This window comes from Chionomys nivalis, chromosome 8 (assembly GCF_950005125.1).
Source record: "Chionomys nivalis chromosome 8, mChiNiv1.1, whole genome shotgun sequence".
Classification (NCBI taxonomy): Eukaryota; Metazoa; Chordata; class Mammalia; order Rodentia; family Cricetidae; genus Chionomys; species Chionomys nivalis.
The window spans coordinates 10,404,944-10,425,302 of NC_080093.1; the positions used below are offsets into that span (position 1 = coordinate 10,404,944).

The window sequence follows — 20,359 nt, forward strand, 5'->3', positions numbered from 1 at the left end:
AAGCAAACCTTCCCTCTTTCTCCTAGTCTACAGATAAAAAGACGTCTCTTTCTATACCGAAAGACATTCTTATTTTTATCCATACTTAACACTTAATAATAATCATTATAAAATATTGCATAAATATGTCTCCCTTTTTGGCACTATATGATCATTCATATATGTGGGGATGTATTTGTTATCCCAGTCCAAAAACTGTCCCAGAGATGCTGGCCATTATTTTCACGTGTCTTCCCAGTGGATTTTTTCCCAATCAATGTACACTTTTATTTGTGGTCCATTAATAGACAATAGCTCAGTAAATTGGAAATATTCATTTAATAGATTGTAATAAAGTACTTAGAGATTTACCCCATTAGTTTTATGAGCAGATAAGAAACTGTCTCCTAGATATATTATTAGGTAAAATTAACATGTAGCTGAAAATATGAAGAAAATGATCCACTAAAGTTTAAAAGTGATAAAAGAGAAATGTTAATAAAATCACAAGCTCTTTTTTAACTACTCACTGATTATTTTAAGTTTATATCTCTGAATCTCACTGACCTTATGGCTCCCCTTAGGGAGTTAGGTATGTCGTCCATTTAAAGTCTGTCTTCCGTATCTTATTGCTCTGTGATTTTTATTTGGAATTCAGATGTGGTGACCTGGCCATGGTGCATGGTATATAGACTTTCACATTCCTATCTGTTCCACACACATTAGGAAACCACAGAGGCAAAGGAGAGTAGGAAATTAGGAACTATGAAGGTTACAGGAAATATTAATAATGGCTTAAGAAGACTATAGAAGACAATGGACCCAAGTTCAGCAGCGAGGTTTGTCCTGATCTATTAACACCCACTTAAGTGAACCCCTAAAGTAAACATTAAACATTTATCCACTATTTGATCAAGAAACATTTACATGATCCTGGGTGTGTTGGTTTGTAAAATGTGTATAGAAAGCAAATATTTATTGATAACATATAATAAAGGACTTTGTGTTGAAATAGTTTGGGGGAATATGTATGTAATTTAAACATTTATTAAAGGCAAAAGAGAAAACTGTATATTAATGGTGACTATTTGAAGCTTTGGGATACAACAGCATCAGTATTATTCAGAATTAATCCATATTTTAATTTTATAATCATCCATGCTGAAAATTATAGTTCACATGAATTTGTAACACAAAATGTAACAAGTATATTTTTGTTCACTTAAAAACTGGTTATACATATTATTCTAATCCCAAGGCAAAATTTATGTAATGTTTTTGGTGGTGGTGGTCAGTATGGAATTTTTGTCAGCAACTCAAAAGGAAAATTTTTAAATCAATTAATGTAATTTAATCCAAAGATATTTACTAGCCCTTATATGTTGAGGGATGATGGTAGAAAGACGTTGAAAGCCCTTGTTTTCTGTAAGCAGACCATAATACTTCTATGAGAACAAAAAGCATACAGTAAAGTTGCTGTGACTATAGGAAGATGTCTTCTGGAACCTCAGCAGAGATGTTGGAAGGGCATTCACCAGCATTGTTGGAGTAATGGGCACAGGGCAAAGTGTGTGTGTACATTCAGAAAACCAGCAGTGAATCTGTGCAGTGTCTCACTAGTGAGTGCTTCCCAACATGTCTGAGGTCCCCTTACATTTGGTTTTGAATCAAGCTTTGGTTGTTCTTCACTAAGAAAGCATTTGTTGTTGCCATTTTTGAGCGCTTCACCTTCTGCTATATCATATTATATAAAGTCAAGACACACAGCAAGAGACTGGGCTCTTGAGGCAAGTTGTTTCCTTCCAACATAATTTTACACTGAAAGCTTTACTTCTACAAAGCAGTTTGTGCGACAAACATCTTCACCTTGTCATTACCATTCTCAGCTGTATGAAACTGCGCTCAGATACCCATTCCTCCCTTTGTCTTTTCACACACACACACACACACACACACGCACACACGCGCGCACACACACACGCGCGCACACACACACGCGCGCATGCAATTTATGTGAAACAATCTCTGTGTAAATAGGCTTTTGGCTTGAGGAATATAGATGACAAGATGCAGACTTTGAACTTGGGAAGCTTAAGGTTGCTGTCTATTCTGATTTCTCAGTACATCATTCTACGTTGGAACTAACAATCACTTTTATTTGTCTTGTCTGCTCATTTGATTCTTTATTTGTTGTTGATGGGAGGTAGTTTTGTTACTGGGAAAACAGTGTGGCAGAGTGAGCTCTAGACTAAAGGAAGCAAGAAGAAAGCGTGTCTCTCTGGAGATAGAGAGAAGGTAAAATGACTTTCGGGCATCCTCGCTTTCACATGGCTTGTTTTTCCTGCTTGCACAGCAGATGAGACCTCAGGCTAAGCTGCCTTGTTCAACTATAAAATTTGTGGCTGTAGCCAGGTTTCTGATGATGTTTGCATCAGAAACTATCATGGCATGTGAAGAGCCAGCCCTGGCTGTACAGAAGGAAATCAAGGAGTCCTACTGGTAATATCTGCCAGGTACACGGCTTCCTCTGTCTGTAGCAGACAGGATTGCTTGCTTCCAAGGCAGTGTTTAGGGAAAGGTTCTGGGGATACATGATTCCTCCATTAAAATAAAGAAAAGGAAAGCAGCTATCTCCTTCCCCAGCAGCCTCTGTCTCCCTGCAGACCCCAGTTTCCTGCATTCTGTAAAAAGCATTTCTAAATCGGAATAAGTAGGTGCTATCCAGTCACAGTATTTTTTAATACTTACTCTGTAGTTATCTACTTGAGGACATTTCGGGGCTCTGCAGCATTTATTAAGAACTATATTAAAGTGGGATAAACTCAGATAAAATGCCAGGAGAATGATAAACCAGTGACATTTCCAAGTTCCTGTGTGGAAAGTGTCTAGGAAGGCTGCACTGGGCTGGTGGTATTTCACAGGGCTGACACCACACTGTGAGGCTTCGTGGTGTATTATGTCAGTCTAGATTTAGTTGTCTTCATAGCTGCAGCTCTGGTGAGCCTTGAGTTTCATGATGAAAGCTCTCAAGGCGACCACCCACTTGACATACCAGGAGCACGGAAGTGCTAGGCTACTACAAACGTGGTCCTGGTTTTATCAGTAGAACGTGTCTAGAATGGCCAATGAGCTTTGTCTTCCATTTCCCTCACGGTCCATACAGAAGCAGGAGATGCCATTCTTCCATTTGAGTGATGATATGTTTATTCCTATTATTCTCATTGCTAAGGATTGCACCCAGAGGAAATGCATGCTAAACAAGTGCTATTATATATTGACTTTATTAATTTTTTGACTATTAACATATGAAAAAATAGTTTTTATATATCATTTCTGTTAGTAGGCAACCATGATATCCCAAAGAGTTTATTATGCCAACATGGCATTTGATTTCATGGGTGATTATTAATTTCCCTACTTATCTCTTCAAATAAAATGGAATGGCAGAAAAGGACAAAATCAGCATTACTTTCTGAGTCCTTGCTCTATAACAGGAGGATTTGTGGGATAGGGTTTTCAGAATTAAACCTAAGACTTCAACAGCTACCAGACTTGGGCTCAGTCAGCCATTAGCTAACGTTCCTTATCGCTCACGACGTTGACCAACCTAGTCTGGATCCCAATCTCCTTAGGCTCTCAAGAGGCTATGATGATAGGCCTGTACGACCAGCCAATCATGCCAGGAATTTGTGTGTGTGTTCCTGGAAATCTTATTTTCACATTAAAAAATTCTGAAGTATAGGTGTGGTTCTAAAAGTCTTGGAGAGATGGTTGACTCTCTTACGTGTCACCTAAAGTAAGAAAATGTTTAAATTCTTCTGTCGCTGTGTCCCAGAAATGAAGTGAAGGGGGAAGAGAAGTGAAGTTGGGGGATTCCAGGCAGATATACCAGCATGGACATAGGTCTGAAGAATTTAGTTCATAAAGGAGAAAAATTCACATTAAACTGACAGACAAGGTAATTTGAACCTCCATTTTAACAATCCTGAACCATGGATTCTCATCATCCTGTATATTTTTGTTACTCTCAATCACATTGCCTTGAGGCAGTGTCTCTTACTAATCAAGAAGCTTGCCCATGCAGCCTAGGCTGGCCTTACCACTGGGCTTCCTGCACTTTTCTCCTTCCCAATGTTGTGCATGTTTATGCATGTGAACCGAGCCTAACTTTTTGCAGGGGTGATGGGAACTCAAATTCAGTTCTTTCTGTTTCAAAGCAAAGTCTCTTACCCACTGAGCCACTTTCTCAACCCCTCATTTTTGTTTTTTATGCTTGTGGCTTGAAATCTTGTCTGAAGAATTGATCCTTGGATTTGGGCATGCTCTCAGTGTTGAGAGATGGAGAGCTATGCTTATGAACCAGTCGCCATAATATTTAACTAAAATGGAGGTGGAGGGTTCACCTTCTGCATGTGTTCATGCTATTTCCACTGATGCAAAATGTTCAAATTCATGTTACAAGTTACTCTGAGTGAAATGATAAAAGCTTTATTAGGAAATGTCTGTTTCCTGGGAGAAGAAAGCAGGAATTAATGTTTAGAGCATAGATTTTGAATTCCAGAGCATGTATCCATCAGAGAACTCTTACTGGCAGTGATTTTAATAGGTCCATAAGGAGCCTGCTTTTGTAAAAATGAAGAACAGCTAAGCTAGTGAGGCCTCAGACTCTCTGAATTGTGAAAATGAATTCAAATAGAAAGAGTTCTGAGAATGCCCATAAGACATTGATTAAAGAATCTGCAGATCTTTGTGCTTCTTCATTCTCCTTTTTCCTCCCTCTTCTAATTGGTTTTTCTTTTCTTCTTCCTTGTTCCCCATCCCTCACCATTTTTTTTTCAATCCACAATTTACAAGTTTCCTGTCGTCGGACAAGTAAATGGTTTAAAACAAAATTTCTCCAGTAGCATTATCTATTGTGTTCACTTATGTGTGTGGGGGGCTATGCATGTGTTTCTGCATCCCTGGGTTTTATATATGAATGTGATTGGTGAGATTAACAGGCTATTCTCACACTTGGGAAAACACACAAATAACTATTTATAAAAAATATGTCATACTTTAGAGAATTTGCATAAAACAAGTATTTGTTTATAGGGAAAGCAATCATCGTTATAAGTTGGGTATATTTAGCAGAAATGGCCTTTCAATTGTGTCTCTGAAAAGAGCCCGTGAGCTACGATGAAGCTGGAGCAGAACATTCTAAACTCCAAGCAGAACCCTTGAGAGGCTCACAGAGGACTGTTTAATGGATGTGGCACTTTAGGATTGGTAAAATGACTTAGTGTGTCTGATGAGGAGGCAGTGGAGTGAGAGGAGGCCCGCCACTTGCAGTTTGAGGCTCGCTGTCATGTCCTGAACTGAGGTGGGCTTTTGAACTCTGCGTCTTCAAGGATGCTGGGTTGAATGGCTGGGGGCATACAGCAATACAGCATATGACTCTTTCCTTTATAGAAGTTGAACCAATTAAATTTCTTGGAATTGTGCTTAAAATGAAGCACAAATGTTCTTACTTATACTCAAGTGATTCTGTTCTATAAAAATTTGGGGATAAAGCGTGATTGCCTGTCTTATTTATATAACAGAATAATCCTTTCCATTCAGTACTGTCTCTGACAGGGTATAAAACAGGATTTCTTTTTACATCAATATATGGATTTGGGACATATTAGAATGTGAGGTGACTCTTCATTTTTTTTATTGATATTGGTCCAACACTGCTGAGAATGGTCACTCTGCTACAGGCGTTTTTGAACTGCTTGAATCACTTGATATACACAGACGCTCACAGACTTTTGTAAATTTCAAGTGGCAAACTTTAATTCAATCAGTTTTCTCTGTGAATCTCTATGCAAGCCAACTATCTAAAGCTATTTGCCTGACATCTTCCTGATCGGCCATCCAGGACCGCATGCCATCGGTAATGTGATAATAAGGGTGCGTGCATTCCATGGGTAGGACATACTTTGAAGTCTCAGCTAAAGGGCACATGGTATCCTTTCCAGAGTTCACCCTGGCTTTAGACAAATAAAGGATGCATTGTTATTCTTATTTCAAGTGGAAATTTCACTGCTGCGTTCCCAGGATTATGGTCTGCTCAGAAACCTGTGGTTATTAACAGTCTGTGGTCTGCACTGAGACACCTTTGACGTCATTAATGTCAAATTATCTTTTCATGTTTCTCCCTTTTATAGGTCTGTGATGGGGTCGAGCAAAGAACCAGACCTTGTGCATCTTGAGGCCAGGACCATAGATGGACGTAAGTAATTCAACTGTGACCTGAAGTTCATAGTGGTATTAGTTCTGTCATTTGGTCCTCAACCAAGTCTACAGCCACAGTAGTAATCATCCAAGTCATATGGGGATGTAGACATTTCCTTGTGCCCAGAAATGTAGGATTTGCTTAATAATTTTTATAAACACATGAATTTTCATAGATTATGCACTGAGGGAGAATTCTAATAATCTGGATTCCCCTGGGACAGAGAGGCATGTGTATGGAGACAGAGAACACCCTCAGAGTTACTCATTGCTATCCACCTTTTCTATCTGTCAATAGATTTATCTTACTTTATGTGTGTGAGGGCCTTGCTTTCATTAATGTATGTGTGCCATGAGTGAACCTGGTGCATATGGAGGTCAGTCAGAAAGAAGCATTGGATCGCCTGGAGAATGGTTGTTAACTGTTTTACTGACTAGCTTTATGTATTCTTGAAACAAGCTAGAGTCCTCAGAGGGGAGGGAGCCTCACTGAGAAAATAGCTCCATAAGATCAGGCTGTGGCACGGCTTAGGACATTTTTAATTAGTTATTTGGGGGTGGGTCATCCCATCATGGGTACAGCCATCCCTGGTCTGGTGGTCCTGGGATGTGTAAGAAAGCAGCATGAACAAGTCATGAGGAGCGACCCAGTAAGCAGTGTCCTCCATGGCCTCGTCATCAGCCTGCCTCCAGCTACCTGCTTTATGTAAGTCCCTGCACTCACTGCTTTTCATGATGAACTGTTATATGGAACTGTGAATGTAATAAACCCTTTCTTGACCATGTTGTGCTTGGTCATGGCATTTCATCACAGCAGTAGCAGCCCAAACTTGACATATTGGAGCAGAATGCTTGGGCATTGCTGTGACAGACTTTACCATATTGTTTTGAAGGAGCATTATGGAAATGCTTCGGAATTTGGGGCTAGAGATGTCATTGAGTATTGAGAGCTCAGGAAACTGTTCTATAGGATCATGGAAGATAAGATCGTTGAGAATAGTACAGATGATGAAGGCCTGGTTTGTGAAGTTTCAGAGGGAATCAGTGGCCTTGTCAGGCTTTTTCTGTGAAGAATCTGCAGTCAGCTGTAGCAAAAGAATTGGCTGTGATTAACAAGATATCAAAACCACTAAAGTAAAACCTTTGCTTTGTTGGGACAATGGATGCTGGTCAGCTGGGCCAGCTATGATTAAGAAGAGACCAACATCATTGAGGTGATGTCTTCTGGGAAATGTAGTCTTCAGTGTTAGCTCACAGTTTTAGACACAGCCAAGACTGTACCTCAGGCTGGCAGCTTAACTTGGTAGCTTAAGCGTCACCCAGCTGGCACTGGTTTTGAAGGCATGAAAGGGTTATGAAGAGCGGCTGAGAGATGGCATTGTCTAGCAGTGTGGGAGACCCTGATGAGAACCTATGAATGGCTATTGGTGAAAGTGCAGTGCAGTTGCAGCAAGAGACCCCCACAGTTTGGGAGATGCTAGTACCATGGGATGGCCACCAAGAACAGAAGCAGCCATAGAGTGAAGCCAGCTTGAGCTTAGGAGGCAATTTGTATGTGCTGCAGAGGGCAGAGCTGGGAAAATGACCCAAGCCCCTTGGAGGAGCCCAGAATATTGTGAGTGAATATCAGATATTTGGACATTGAGTTATTGACACTGGTGGAATTTGGTTTTGCTTTATTCAGACTGTGACCGTGCCCTGGTTCTTCCCTCTTGAAGGAAGAATTTAACCTAATTTTTATTTTTACAGGGCCCTGTAGTGGAAAGCCTTTGTATTTTTAAAGGTGATCTTGGATTTTTAAAGAGATTAGATTATATTAAAGACACTGAAAATTTGAAGTGTTTGAATTTGTAAAGACTGTCTGACTTTTAAAGTTACTTGCATTTTATATTGTGATATTAATATTAATGTACCATCTTGAGGGTGAATGAGAAAGGAAAGGTTCTAATTGAAAGGTGATGTGTTTTCTGGCCAGTTGACAAGGGATCAGGTGCACGGGCTAGTTTTACATCAACTTGGCACAAGCTAGAGTAATCAGAGAGGAAGGACCTTCAGCTGAGAACATGTATTCATAAGATCAGACTGTGGCAAGCCTGCAGGATGTTTTCTTAGTGATTGATGGGGGAGGCCTTAGCTTATTGTGGGTGTATCTACCCCAGACACCATAGTGGTCTTGGATTCTAGTAAAAAGCAGGCTGAGCAAGCTAGGAAGAACAAGCCAGTAAGCAACACCCCTCCATGGCCTCTGCATCAGCTCCTGCCCTATTTGAATTCCTGCCCTTACTGCTTTTCATGATGAACTATTACATGGAACTCATGAGTGGCATAAACCTTTTCCTCCCCAGGTTGTTTTTCTTCATGGTGTTTCAGTACAGCACCAGTAACCCAAACTAAGCTACAACGTTGGTTCCTGGAACCAAAACCAGGTCCCTTTCAAGAGCAAATAAAGATCCATACTACTGAGCATTGAGCCATCTTTACATCCCCACCCCCACCCATCACAAACAACTTTTTTTTTTTTTTTTTTTTTTTTGGTTTTTCGAGACAGGGTTTCTCTGTGGTTTTGGAGCCTATCCTGGAACTAGCTCTTGTAGACCAGGCTGGTCTCGAACTCACAGAGATCTGCCTGCCTCTGCCTCCCGAGTGCTGGGATTAAAGGCGTGCGCCACCACCGCCCGGCCACAAACAACTTTTTATGAGACAAGGTCTCTCACTGTCCTGGAAGTGCTCAAGTAGACTCCCTACCTGGCCACATGAGGACATGCTTAGACATGCCACAGGGACAAGTGAGGATGTGGTGTGAGGTATATGAAGTCTACAAAAGAAAGTTGCAAATCTAGAATTCAAACCCATTCATAAAAACATCTTAAAATATCACTCATTATTTGTATCACCTTGAAAATACCATTTCAAGGTGATACAAACCTTTTCTATTTCATTTTTCCTGAATATTAAGAAAACCTATACTAATGGTTCAAAGTTAGCTTGATTGAGAAACAATTTTGTGGTACATGTGCCAGGTGTTTTATAGAATTTGCACAATTAGTCCTCCTGACAGGTTTTTTAGACAGTTAGTTCCATTTCATAGATGAGAAAAATGAAACAAAAAGTTAGACGATATCTTTAGGATGTTTGGAGGATACACCGAGCACAGAAGGGTACATTTACAAAGCCCATTCAGGTGAGGATAGGAAAGTCAGTATGTGTGAATCACTGTGTACAGTGACTTTTCTGTCCAACATTTAAACTGCAACAATGTAAGTTTCCTTCACCTGCTCTGGATCCTCAGTTGACATACTATTACCATGCATCAGAGAACAAAACAAGTGATAGAGGTGGATGGAATGAGGAAGGGAAAAGTGGTGTTTCAGCCAGTGGCTTAGCAGTATAGAGCTAGGTGGGAAAACTAAACTGAATACTGGGAGAAAGAAGGTGGAGTCAAAGAAAAGCCATGAAGCCACTAGAGGAGAAAGGTGCAAACTGTCAGTTGGAACCTTGCCGTAGGCCATGAGTCTCATGGTAAAATATAAAATAAAATAAATGTGTTAACTAAAGATATAAGAGCTAGCTAGCAATATGCTTAAGTGATTGGCCAAGCAGTGATTTAAATAATATAGTTTCTGTGTGATTATTTCAGGAGTCTGGGAAGCTGGGATATGAACAAGCTACCTCTGGCAACAGAAAGGGTCATAGTCGAAAATTATTAAGGGAGAAAAGACAGGGAGAAAGAAAGACTTCATATGTAAAAGATAGCGAAAGTGGACCATCCAACTACTACCAAGCAAACACATTTAGTCACATGCCCAGCACTAATCTAGAGGGTGAGCATCCTTTGTTCCTAGAATGTTCCTCAGAATTGGAAAGACACTACCTCATTTCCCATAATACCTATCTCCCTCTCCTCGAATCTTATGGATGCAAAGGTAGAATATAACCGTACTTTGTAACCTCAAGCCAGAAACGGAATTCACCCAGAAGCTACACAGCTTCCAGGAATATCATTTGAAATTTTCATGGCATGTTTCCTTCCTAGAGATTTTACTTCCCAGTTGGAGCATACATATCTTCTCGGGCATGGTAAGTGGGAGAACAGAACTGTGTCCAAGACAGACCCTGCCTTACCCCTGACCCAGAAGGCTTAGCAGTTGGAGCTTCTTTCTCCTTCATCTGGGCATTCTCCCGGTGAGCCTTCTTTTTCCCTGCAGCAGGTGATATTATCTTGGACTCGAGGTTCAGGTTTATTATATGACATAGAGGGAAATCTTTTCCTGAGCAACAGCAGGGACCCAACTGCTCTAAAGATCTCATAGACTCCCCACTCCTCAGATGGTTGTTAGGAAAGTCTTAGAGTCCTCCTGTAGCTCCGCATAGCTTGGGGTCTGCCTATTGCCTGAACCTAGTCTCACCTTGTACCTTCCATAAGCCCTGACTGCAGGTTTTTGTGTTTGCTTCTAGCTGTTCAGAGAGAACTTACCAGACTGTATGTTTTGCCACAAAAAAACTGATACTTGCTTTTCCTGTGCCCTGGATACCTTCATCTCTCCCTTCTGCTCTGAACAACTGACTATCACTATGGATGGCTTGGCACACTGGTGAAACGCGTATTTATTTAGGAAGCCAGACGTAAACTCCCACTTTTAACCAGCATGTTTGATATTATCTAAGTACTTTTCTTCATCTCTTTGGTATATAATTGTGGAATCAGTTGTCCTGCCCATCAGTCTGTGAACTTTGTCAGAGCAGGGATCCCATGTCTTTTCACGTTTCTGCTCCAGCACACACCACCTCTGTGTACATTAGGAGTGTACCAAGTCCATGCGAATGAATGGGTGTGCAGGCAAATGATTGTCAGCGTAGCTAGTTATCTTTTTCGCCTCACGTACTAGATTGCTTCAAAATGTTGAAGCATTACTGTAGCTCAGACTTTGCCATTCATGTGTGGCTCATCTAGGGATCTTATTAAGATGTGAACTCTGGTTCAGCAAGAGCCCGCGATTCTGCCACCTCAGTGACGCCAGTGGTGCTGGGCTGTGCAGAAATGTACTTCAGTAGCAAAGTCTCAGAGCCGAAAACTAATAAACAAAACACTACACGGAACTTCTGAGTTGGGGGGGGTGGGGGCTAATGCTGTTTTCTGGTTTGTGGTGTCCTAGTCCATATAACCCTGTTACTTGGAAACAGCTAGGCCATCACATATCCTTATCTACATGTGTTCTTATAGTTAACATTATTCCTGTGCTCATGGGGCATGGGGGAGCTTAATGTCAGAATGCTACCCCAGGCTCCACCTTCACGAAGCATGGTATAGATCACTTCTAATTTATTTATCCTTTTTAACTCTTATCTTTCTTTTTCCCCCCCGCAAAGGCAGCATTTACAGAAACTACCCAAAAGTGAGAATGGCATTCAAATAATAAAGATATTCAGTAAAGGTATTGAATTTGAGAAGATATTCCTGTCAAAACAAAACAGGAAAGAGAAATATCTACCAATTGAAATAAAAGATTGAAGCATAACATCTGACCTGCTTCAGTGAAAAAAATGAAATTAGACTTATTGATACTATGATCTCCCTGGCCCTCTCAGCCTCTCTGTTGCTTACTGCCGCCCACTCCTTCCCTCCCCCACTTCCTTTCTCCAGACAATCAGTAATTCTGGCTCCAGGTAACAGAAACAGAAGGGAAGACAGAAGGAAAGTCCAGAGTTCAGAGTAGCCACGTAGAAAGCACATTTATCAAAACCAGGCTGCCGGCGCGTCAGCTGCTTCAGAACTTCCAGCTTGTGTTGTCTTCACATCCCTTGTCTGAAATGCCTCTTTGTTTTTCCATTGTGCTGTGGGAAACCCCAAAGTTATCATTCCAGGACATATATTCTGGGTTGTATCATATATTCCAAGGTAGTATATTTTTGTACTTTAAAGAAGGAATTTATTTTTATTTTAATGTATTCAGAAATTTTTGTCTCCAAGGCATTGAGATGTTTGACACAGGAAAAATGTTTCGCTTGTCAATTTGGTTCATCTACATGAGGGTGGCCAATGCTTCCCTAGGTTGGTTAATACGAGATTCACCTTGATGTCATGTCAGCTGCCCTTAGATTATAACTTAATTCAATTGTATTTCAACAGAGTCCACTTATGAAGGAGGATAAGTCCCGACAAGCTTCATTCTAGGACAGATACAGACATCTGTAGTTAGATCCTGAAGTACAATGTTTGTAATTTACATATGTGACTGGGATGCTACTGTGTCCAATCCTTTCTGCCTTGGCAAGCTAACATGCAAAGAACCAGCGTAACTACAATCTATCACACGAACACCACTGGAAACCATGAACGTGTTCACTAAGCAGAGCTTCTCTTATTGACCACCATGTTCAGCTGTGGACAAATTGACAGACCTTAGTCCAGGATGTAAAAGTTTGACTGTTTTAATCTCTCTATGAGTATGAGTGTGTGTGTGTGTGTGTGTTTACCTTATATGTACCCAGAACAAGAAAAAAACAAAACGGAAAGAAAATCTATGTTCTATAATTATAGTGTATGTTTATGTATATAATATACATTGTGAGAAAGAAAGTGCCGGCCAGACTATTGTACTGAAAGTCATGTCATATTTAATCCTTGTTCTCTACTTGAAACATAACTCAGAGCTTGAAATATTCAAGATTTACTGAGTGAATGAGTAGTGAAAAGTAAGTACCATTGTGCAGAAATATTGTCTTAAAAGAGAGTGTGACTATGGGGTCTTTGAGCCCATGTGCATGAACACAAGCCCTCCAATAACTGTCTGAAGTTGAATGTCATATTTCACGACTATGATTTTTGCAGAAAGCAGCATACCATTTAATGTGTCACATGGCAGTGTACATGTATGCATAGTTAAGCACGTATGATAATCTGTCAGCACACACCATGTATGGAGAGCTGCAGAAACAAGTTTCGCCATCTTCTGTACACTAAACCCTCAGTCAGTAAATTGACTATTTCTGTCCTAGTGGTGATTCATGCCAATAGGAACAGAGGACAAGGGACAATTACTGGTCTCAGAGTTATTATGCGTGGCTAAGTAACCTTGTAACAACTTTCTCAAGGACTAATCTTCTTCACTGGGGAAAACAGGCCTTGGTCCTTTAGTGGACTGTGAAAATGACTGCCCCCAAACTCCGTGAAATGAACCTCAAACTAGTTCATTCATTACAAATGGAGGTGAAATAAAATGAGACTCACAACTTGATTTCATTATTGAGCCCATTAATTCTGTCTTGGGTGGAGCCTGAAAATCTCTCATATATTACCTATCATTTACCATTGCAATCGTTTGTTCACATGGAAGGTTATGCATACTAGTGACTGGAAGGAATGAGACGAGGATGCTTAAATGTCTTAACAAGGGATTCCAGAGCCTAACCCTTCAGTTTGCTGGTATCCAAGCCATCGAGTGTTGAGCTGGTTTCACTAGAAGCACAAACGACTTCTATTGCAACAATAGCAGAAATACAACAACAGAACTATAGTTGTCAGAATTCAGACATTCACAAGGTAAAATTCACCTAATGGCCATCAGTCTGATTGCTCACAAGTGATAGTCATCATGGGAAAATTAAAATGCAAGTTAATCATCTACTTTTTTAGCTTTTTAGGGAGATGTTTCTTCAACTCAGAATCTAAATAGTTTTTTTTGTGTGCTTTTATCCTAGGATATGTAGATTTTACTTTATGTTGTTAGCTCAGTCTGAAATGTAAATGCCATTTCTGTAATTGCTTGTTCTCCCCCTCTGAATTCCGTGAAAACAGGGAATATGAGTTATGTGTGGTGAGACCAATGTTAAGTATATTCACAGACATACACTCCACTGGGCTACAATGAGTTTTGGTGAACAGAAAATGAAGTTTAGAATCTCAACATAGGGGCTGGAGAGATGGCTCAGAGGTTAAGAGCACTGATTGCTCTTCTGGAGGTCCTGAGTTCAATCCCCAGCAACCACATGGTGGCTCACAACCATCTGTAATGAGATCTGGCGCCCTCTTCTGGCCTGCAAGCATACATGGAAGCTGAACACTGGGTACATAATAAATAAATAAATAAATCTTTAAAAAAAAAAAAAAAGAATCTCAACATATTTGTATGCTGGCCTTCAGTGACTTTATGATTCATCCCTACATGGAAACACCTTACATAATGAACTGTAATCTAATAATCTCAGTAGAAGATGGACCTTTGCCTATTTCAGACAATTCCGATTGCACATATCTTCATTCTCTTTAGTTAGTAAGCCTCATGTTTGGATAACAGCAACAACAAAAGAGTAGTTGCTTATTGTATATCTCTGAGCCAGAGAGACATACATTTTAAATTCCTTAACATTGTTAGCTTATGTCCTGAAATGCATGCAGCCAGAGTCCTGAAATCAGCAGATCCCTGTGTTGTTTCTTTCGACTTTTGGCAAACACGGATGCTGTGAATGAGTTCTTAAACATAACCCAGCTGATGAGCAATAGAATACACTATGTTCTTATTGTTTAAATCTGTGTTCAGTTTGGAGTTAGCGGAAGGATTTTGATCCACTTGGTGATTTTTATTTCTTCTTCAACAAGCTTAAAAAGACGACAATTCTCTGTGATATTTTAGAGATTATTAACATTTCATTTTTTTGGACAAAGTCTGATATGTATTTGTCTTACTACCCACATTCCACAATCAACAAACACTTGGTGTTATTGCTTCCCATGGTAAGACTTTATGTATTTCCTTTTTTGGTCAGTTTATGAGTACCATTAAAGGTGAAGCATTGGAGGGAATTAGAGGGCTCAAATTGTACTGAGTTTATGATTGTGATAGGTTCCCACTATTTTCCAACAACTGAACAAATCCATCCTTACCTTTCTTCCACTCTCAAATGGAGCATCAAGCTTTGAATAGGACAGAGGGCCTGGAATCAGTTACATTTCTTCTTGGTGGTGTCAGCTGGAGCCATTTCCCACTGCAAGTGTCTAGAATTGAGGTACTTCTTTGTAATAAAGCTGTCTGATGTAGTCTCCTAGAACCATTCCCTAAAACTTACCAGGAAACTATGAAGTAAAGGAATGCAGGTCTCTCTTATACTACAGAGAATGCCTTATAATGACATTACCCTAATAGGCTCAACTCTTTTTTTTTTATTTTATTTTTTTTATTCTTTTTTAATTAAAATTTCCACCTGCTCCCCGTTTCCCATTTCCCTCCCCTCCTCCCAAATATTGCCCCCTCCCCCCACCCTCCCCCACTCCCCTCCCCCTATCCCCACTCCTCTTCTCCTCCCCCCACACAATTCCCCCTCCCTCTCGATACTAAAGAGCAGACCAAATTCCCTGTCCTGCGGGAAGACGAAGGTCTTCTATCTACGTCCAGGAAGGTGAGCGTCTAAACAGGCTAAGCTCCCACAAAGCCAGTTCATGTATTAGGATCGAAACCTAGTGCCATTGTCCTTGGCTTCTCATCAGCCTTCCTTGTCCGCCATGCTCAGAGAGTCCAGTTTCAACCCATGCTTATTCAGTCCCAGACCAGCTGGCCTTGGTGGGCTCCCAATAAATCAGTTCCACTGTCACAGTGGGTGGGTGCATCCCTCGTGGTCCTGATTTCCTTGCTCATGTTCTCCTATAGGCTCAACTCTTATTGAATGCTTCATAGCCATTTTGCATGACTTCCTCTGTCACCTATGTGCCATTCATTTGCCAGGAGAGTACAGGAGCCCAGAGACTCTCAGAAAACCCATGCCCCAACTCGAGGCAGAGTCCTCCATTTCTGTTGAGACCTTAGAATCTCTCAGGGTACAGCAGCAGTCCATATGAATGTGTGTGATTCCTTCTAATGAGTGGAAAATTACAGGTTTTTTTGACTCTAGCTTTCAGGAAGTCAGGATTATAAATATCCTGGCAGGTCCACATGAATCTCTTATTATCCCGAACATTGGGTAGCAAGAGTAAAATCACCACGTATTTTGTTTCTTGTTTCTGTTGCCCTTAGCTTATTTGCAGTCCGTGGAGGTAGGTGCTGTTGTTATATCCCTCACTGTACTGGTAAGGGGAATAAGATTTACAACGATTAAATGCTTTTCCCATGATCACTATGCTGAGATTTAAGACCAGGTCTGGTTTATTCCTGATCTTATACTTATTTATCCAGCAAATATTGTTAGATTCTTTGCTGTGCCGAGTCCTGTCATAAGTAGGAATGAGGAATGGAGGGATGTTGCAAAGGCCCTGCTCTCATAGGCGTTATCTTCTAGCTGGAATGACTAATTATAAATAATCTCATAATGCACTTATTTGAGAAATGTGTACACAGCTTATAAAAAGGCATAGCAGAGTAGAAGCATAGTCAGGTATCAGAGGAAGCTGACAAGGATGAAATCTTTGATAAGGTGGCATCTGATATTGGAGCCCAAAAAATTATGAAAGTAAAGCATTTTGTGGTGTGGTGAAAGAGCGTTCCACACAGACGGACCAACAGACACAAACGACATGGAGATTGTGTGTGCCTGGTCAATGGCTAGCCTATCAAGTGACAGGGAAATGTGTCCTTTTCTTTGTGTAGTTCCTAATGGATTGGGCATCTACCATGTTCCAAGTGTGACATTTAGTATAGAGAGCAGTAACAACCCAATGGTACGAAGTGAAGAAATGGTCGATTGAATTTATTCACATCTCAGAAACTATTCCCTATACTACGTCTCTCCTAGAATTAATCTTATGACATGCATATAAATACGTGTAAATATACTAAACTCATTTCTCTAGTGAAACAAACAAACAAACAAAAAAAAAACAGGTTGTAGGAAAGAAGCCCTGGGAGCACTGAGTTCTCTCAGCAGGTAATGACACTTGCCACCGAGATTGATATCCCCTGGAATCCCCAAGATAAAAGTGGAGAACTGACTCTTACAAGTTGTCCTTTAAGCTCTGCACACAAACTCACACATACACACTAAAAATGAAATAAATATAGTATAATTATAAAAAAAAAAGAAGCTCTAGATATTTTCTTCCTTATCCACTAAACTGTTTTCACTGTTTCTGGCTTCTCATTCTTTTTAATTTCTTTCTGGCTTTCCTTCTTGCTTCTTGCTCTTTCTCTCCCCTTCTTGTCCTCTCCTTCCTCCTGCTTTCTTTATAAGATTATGTGGAAAGTTTAATGAACAATGTATTTATCACTTTGTCAGTGTTGAGTGTGACCTATAAACATTACTTGGGTCTGCTGAACTGGACTCGTTCCTGATGTGGGTATTTGGTTGACTGGATGGCTAGATGGTTCAGCGTACAAATGGACTGCTCTTCCTCAAGCATGGCCCACATTCCCTCTTGATTTTTTGATTTTGCCCAGAAATCATTGTTTTGGGGTATATTTTTGTCACCTTGTCATGCTCTCTTGCACATTTTATTGACCTTTTCTATAGCTATCCTTACCTGGAAAAGGTATTTTTACCCTTTGCACAGTAGAACAAATTATAAATGAGTCTCTGTCTTCAGGACTCTAGACTGTAAAAGACATAAGTCCACAATTCTGTGTACTATTAAATTAACAAATGCAGCATCCCAATCAAACTCTGTCACACAGCAGAACATCTCTGCGGAGACATGAAGGTTGGAAGTTTCTTACATGTGGACCTGAATAACTCACAAGATATGCCCAAAATATTATTTGCAAATGCTTTTTATAAATTTTATGTATTTCCTTTGATGTTTATTATTTTAATGATCTCTTGTGTTTCTAGCTTTGTGCTTGGCAAAAATTTTATTACTCCAGAACATTCTCTGTTGTGTTCACAGCCTCTAAGTGCCAATAGACCATTAAAAAAAGACACCGTCTGATTTACAAATGTGTTGCAGTGATAGAAGATGTACATAGCAATTTCTAGGCCATTGGATTACTCTCCTGCAATACAAGGAAAGAAAAGGGGAAAGGAAAAAATTATAATTCACACTGGTCACAAATAAAAAATTTTTAAATAATAAAAAGGTCGATTTACAAGGTCATCATGTCAAAGCAGAACATGTAAGAATAGATACTTACTGAGGAATGTCTCAACTTTGATATACACATTCATGACTGATGTTCCCACTTTTGATGATAGCAGTGTTTAACTGGCACGTAATACAAGGACAGAAGACCAATTAAAAATGCACAGGACAGCAGTGCTGTCTCTCTGGTGTGTGTGTGTGTGTGTGTGTGTGTGTAGTAAGGACATTTAAAATAAAGATTTTAAAACAAGTAATAAAACATCATCATCAAGTACACAAGGAAATTTACTATGTGGATATTTGGTTTTAAATTTTGTTCTGCTTTAAAGTTGAGAATTAACAGGGAATGGGAATAGGAAAGCATATTGCAATCTTTGTCTGCATAGTTTAAAGTTCTGGTGATAGTTAATCTACTCAGTACTAAGACTATGTAAGTCCTTCATTGCTGAATACAGATTTTTTTTAAATAACAGAGGAACGTTATATATATGTGTGTGATGTGTATTTTAGTTTTTGTTCTGTCATTTACTAGTATATGAACTTGCACAAATTCCACTCCTAAATCTTGGTTTCTTCACCTTTAATAGAAGAAAAAAAGTGCTCTAGTTTTTGCAAAGTCTCTTGTGATCCACTTGGCACCGTTCTGACCCAGAGGAGAGGCTGCTCTGATGATTTTGGAGGTTAATGTTGCCATTGGTGTCATTAGAGACATTCCTAGCTCTGACTGAGCTTCCAGAAAAAGTCCGTTAAAGCCCAAGGAGAATTTGAATGGAGGAACGGGAGAGGAAAAGACAACTTAAGTCAGCAGATCAACATTGCTTTGGCTAACTGGGCAATTTCATGTTTCCATATGGAGGGAAAGCAATGCCAACTGCAAGCAAACAAAATAGTAAATCCAACCCAAAAACTGAATATGAAGCGAGAAACTGCCATAAAAACACAAATATGTGTAGTTTTATTTTTTTTTAGCAGCTGGTGACCTCAGAAACAGTAAGCAATACTGACGATTAAAGAGAGAAGATTTAAATAACCAGTAAGCTCCTGCCACCTGAGCAAATTCACCAAGCATCAGACTAAAGGGGAGAACCAGGATCTGTTTTGTCACAGATAGTCTAGAGGGACAGTGTCTCTTCCCGTGATATGGATTAGAGCTTCCTGGGGCTGAGAAGTCTACTTAGGTTTACCAAGACAACAGCCCATGGCCTGTACTTATCTTTCTATTCCTTGATGCAGAGCTTGGCTTTTAAAGGCAGCATCTCCTCTCTGTATCAGCACCGGTTTGCAATGGATGGAGAGCACATCATTCCAAACAGCTGCTGTTGCAGAGTGAGGAGCTTTGAAAAGAACAGTGCAGTATCCTAATTACCTGTGGCAAGAAAAACATCTGTGTAAGGGAGGTAATGAAATTAATTTTAACATCCAGCAGTTGCATACATTAATTGACATTAATTAATGCCAAATTACATGAGACTTCCTATGGAATCGCATCACACACTCACCAGAATAGAATATGGAAAGAGTTCATCATACTTAATGCTATTAGAGCAAACCTCGAGGGGAATAAGAGTGATTGGTCCCTCATTATGAACCGCAGCCAATTTCTTTCTGTTTCCATTAGAAGGAGAAAGGGAGCAAACTGAAAACTTCACAAGGCCAGCAGCTCAAAACTGCCGGTTTTGAGGTCACTTTCCTTCAGCTTGTAAATTTCACTTTTAGCATCCTGAGCAGAAACAGAAGACGAATTTTGACTTTCCTCTTGTTACCTAGCTAAATGCATTATAATTCTCAGCTCGAACATAGGCTTACTGTACAGGAAAATCAGAGTAATCAGAATGAGAAAGTGGAAGGAACCAGAATGTTCAGAGGTGTCTGTTGAAACTGCTTATCGCTCAAGCCCTCTGTGGCTCTCCACTCCCCCCAGTGAGAAGTGCTGGATCAGCAATTTGACTGCCCAGTGTCTGATTCTTTCACTGACTGCCTTGCTATGACTGTTGACATCTCATGTATGTTTTATTCACAGTCCTGCTCAGGCACACATAGACTGATGTCTATATATACAGCTTGTCAAAAAGTGGGTCCATACCATAACATTGTGCTATCCTATTTTTAAAAGTTTTTATTTGG

At 40.0% G+C, this 20,359-nt stretch overlaps 1 protein-coding gene across 6 annotated transcripts in view; it reads left to right on the plus strand.

Moving 5' to 3' along the window:
* The window catches only part of Sorcs1 (sortilin related VPS10 domain containing receptor 1), a 499,209-nt gene that overhangs the window by 357,478 nt on the left and 121,372 nt on the right, over positions 1 to 20,359 (plus strand). For all 6 annotated transcript variants that reach the window (XR_009057571.1, XM_057777825.1, XM_057777826.1 and 3 more), the window contains exon 6: positions 6,171 to 6,235. Coding sequence is in view for 5 of the 6 variants with exons in the window: in XM_057777825.1 (XP_057633808.1) it covers positions 6,171 to 6,235 (65 nt within the window). In the remaining variant the exon portion in view is untranslated. The remainder of the gene's footprint in view (positions 1 to 6,170; positions 6,236 to 20,359) is intronic.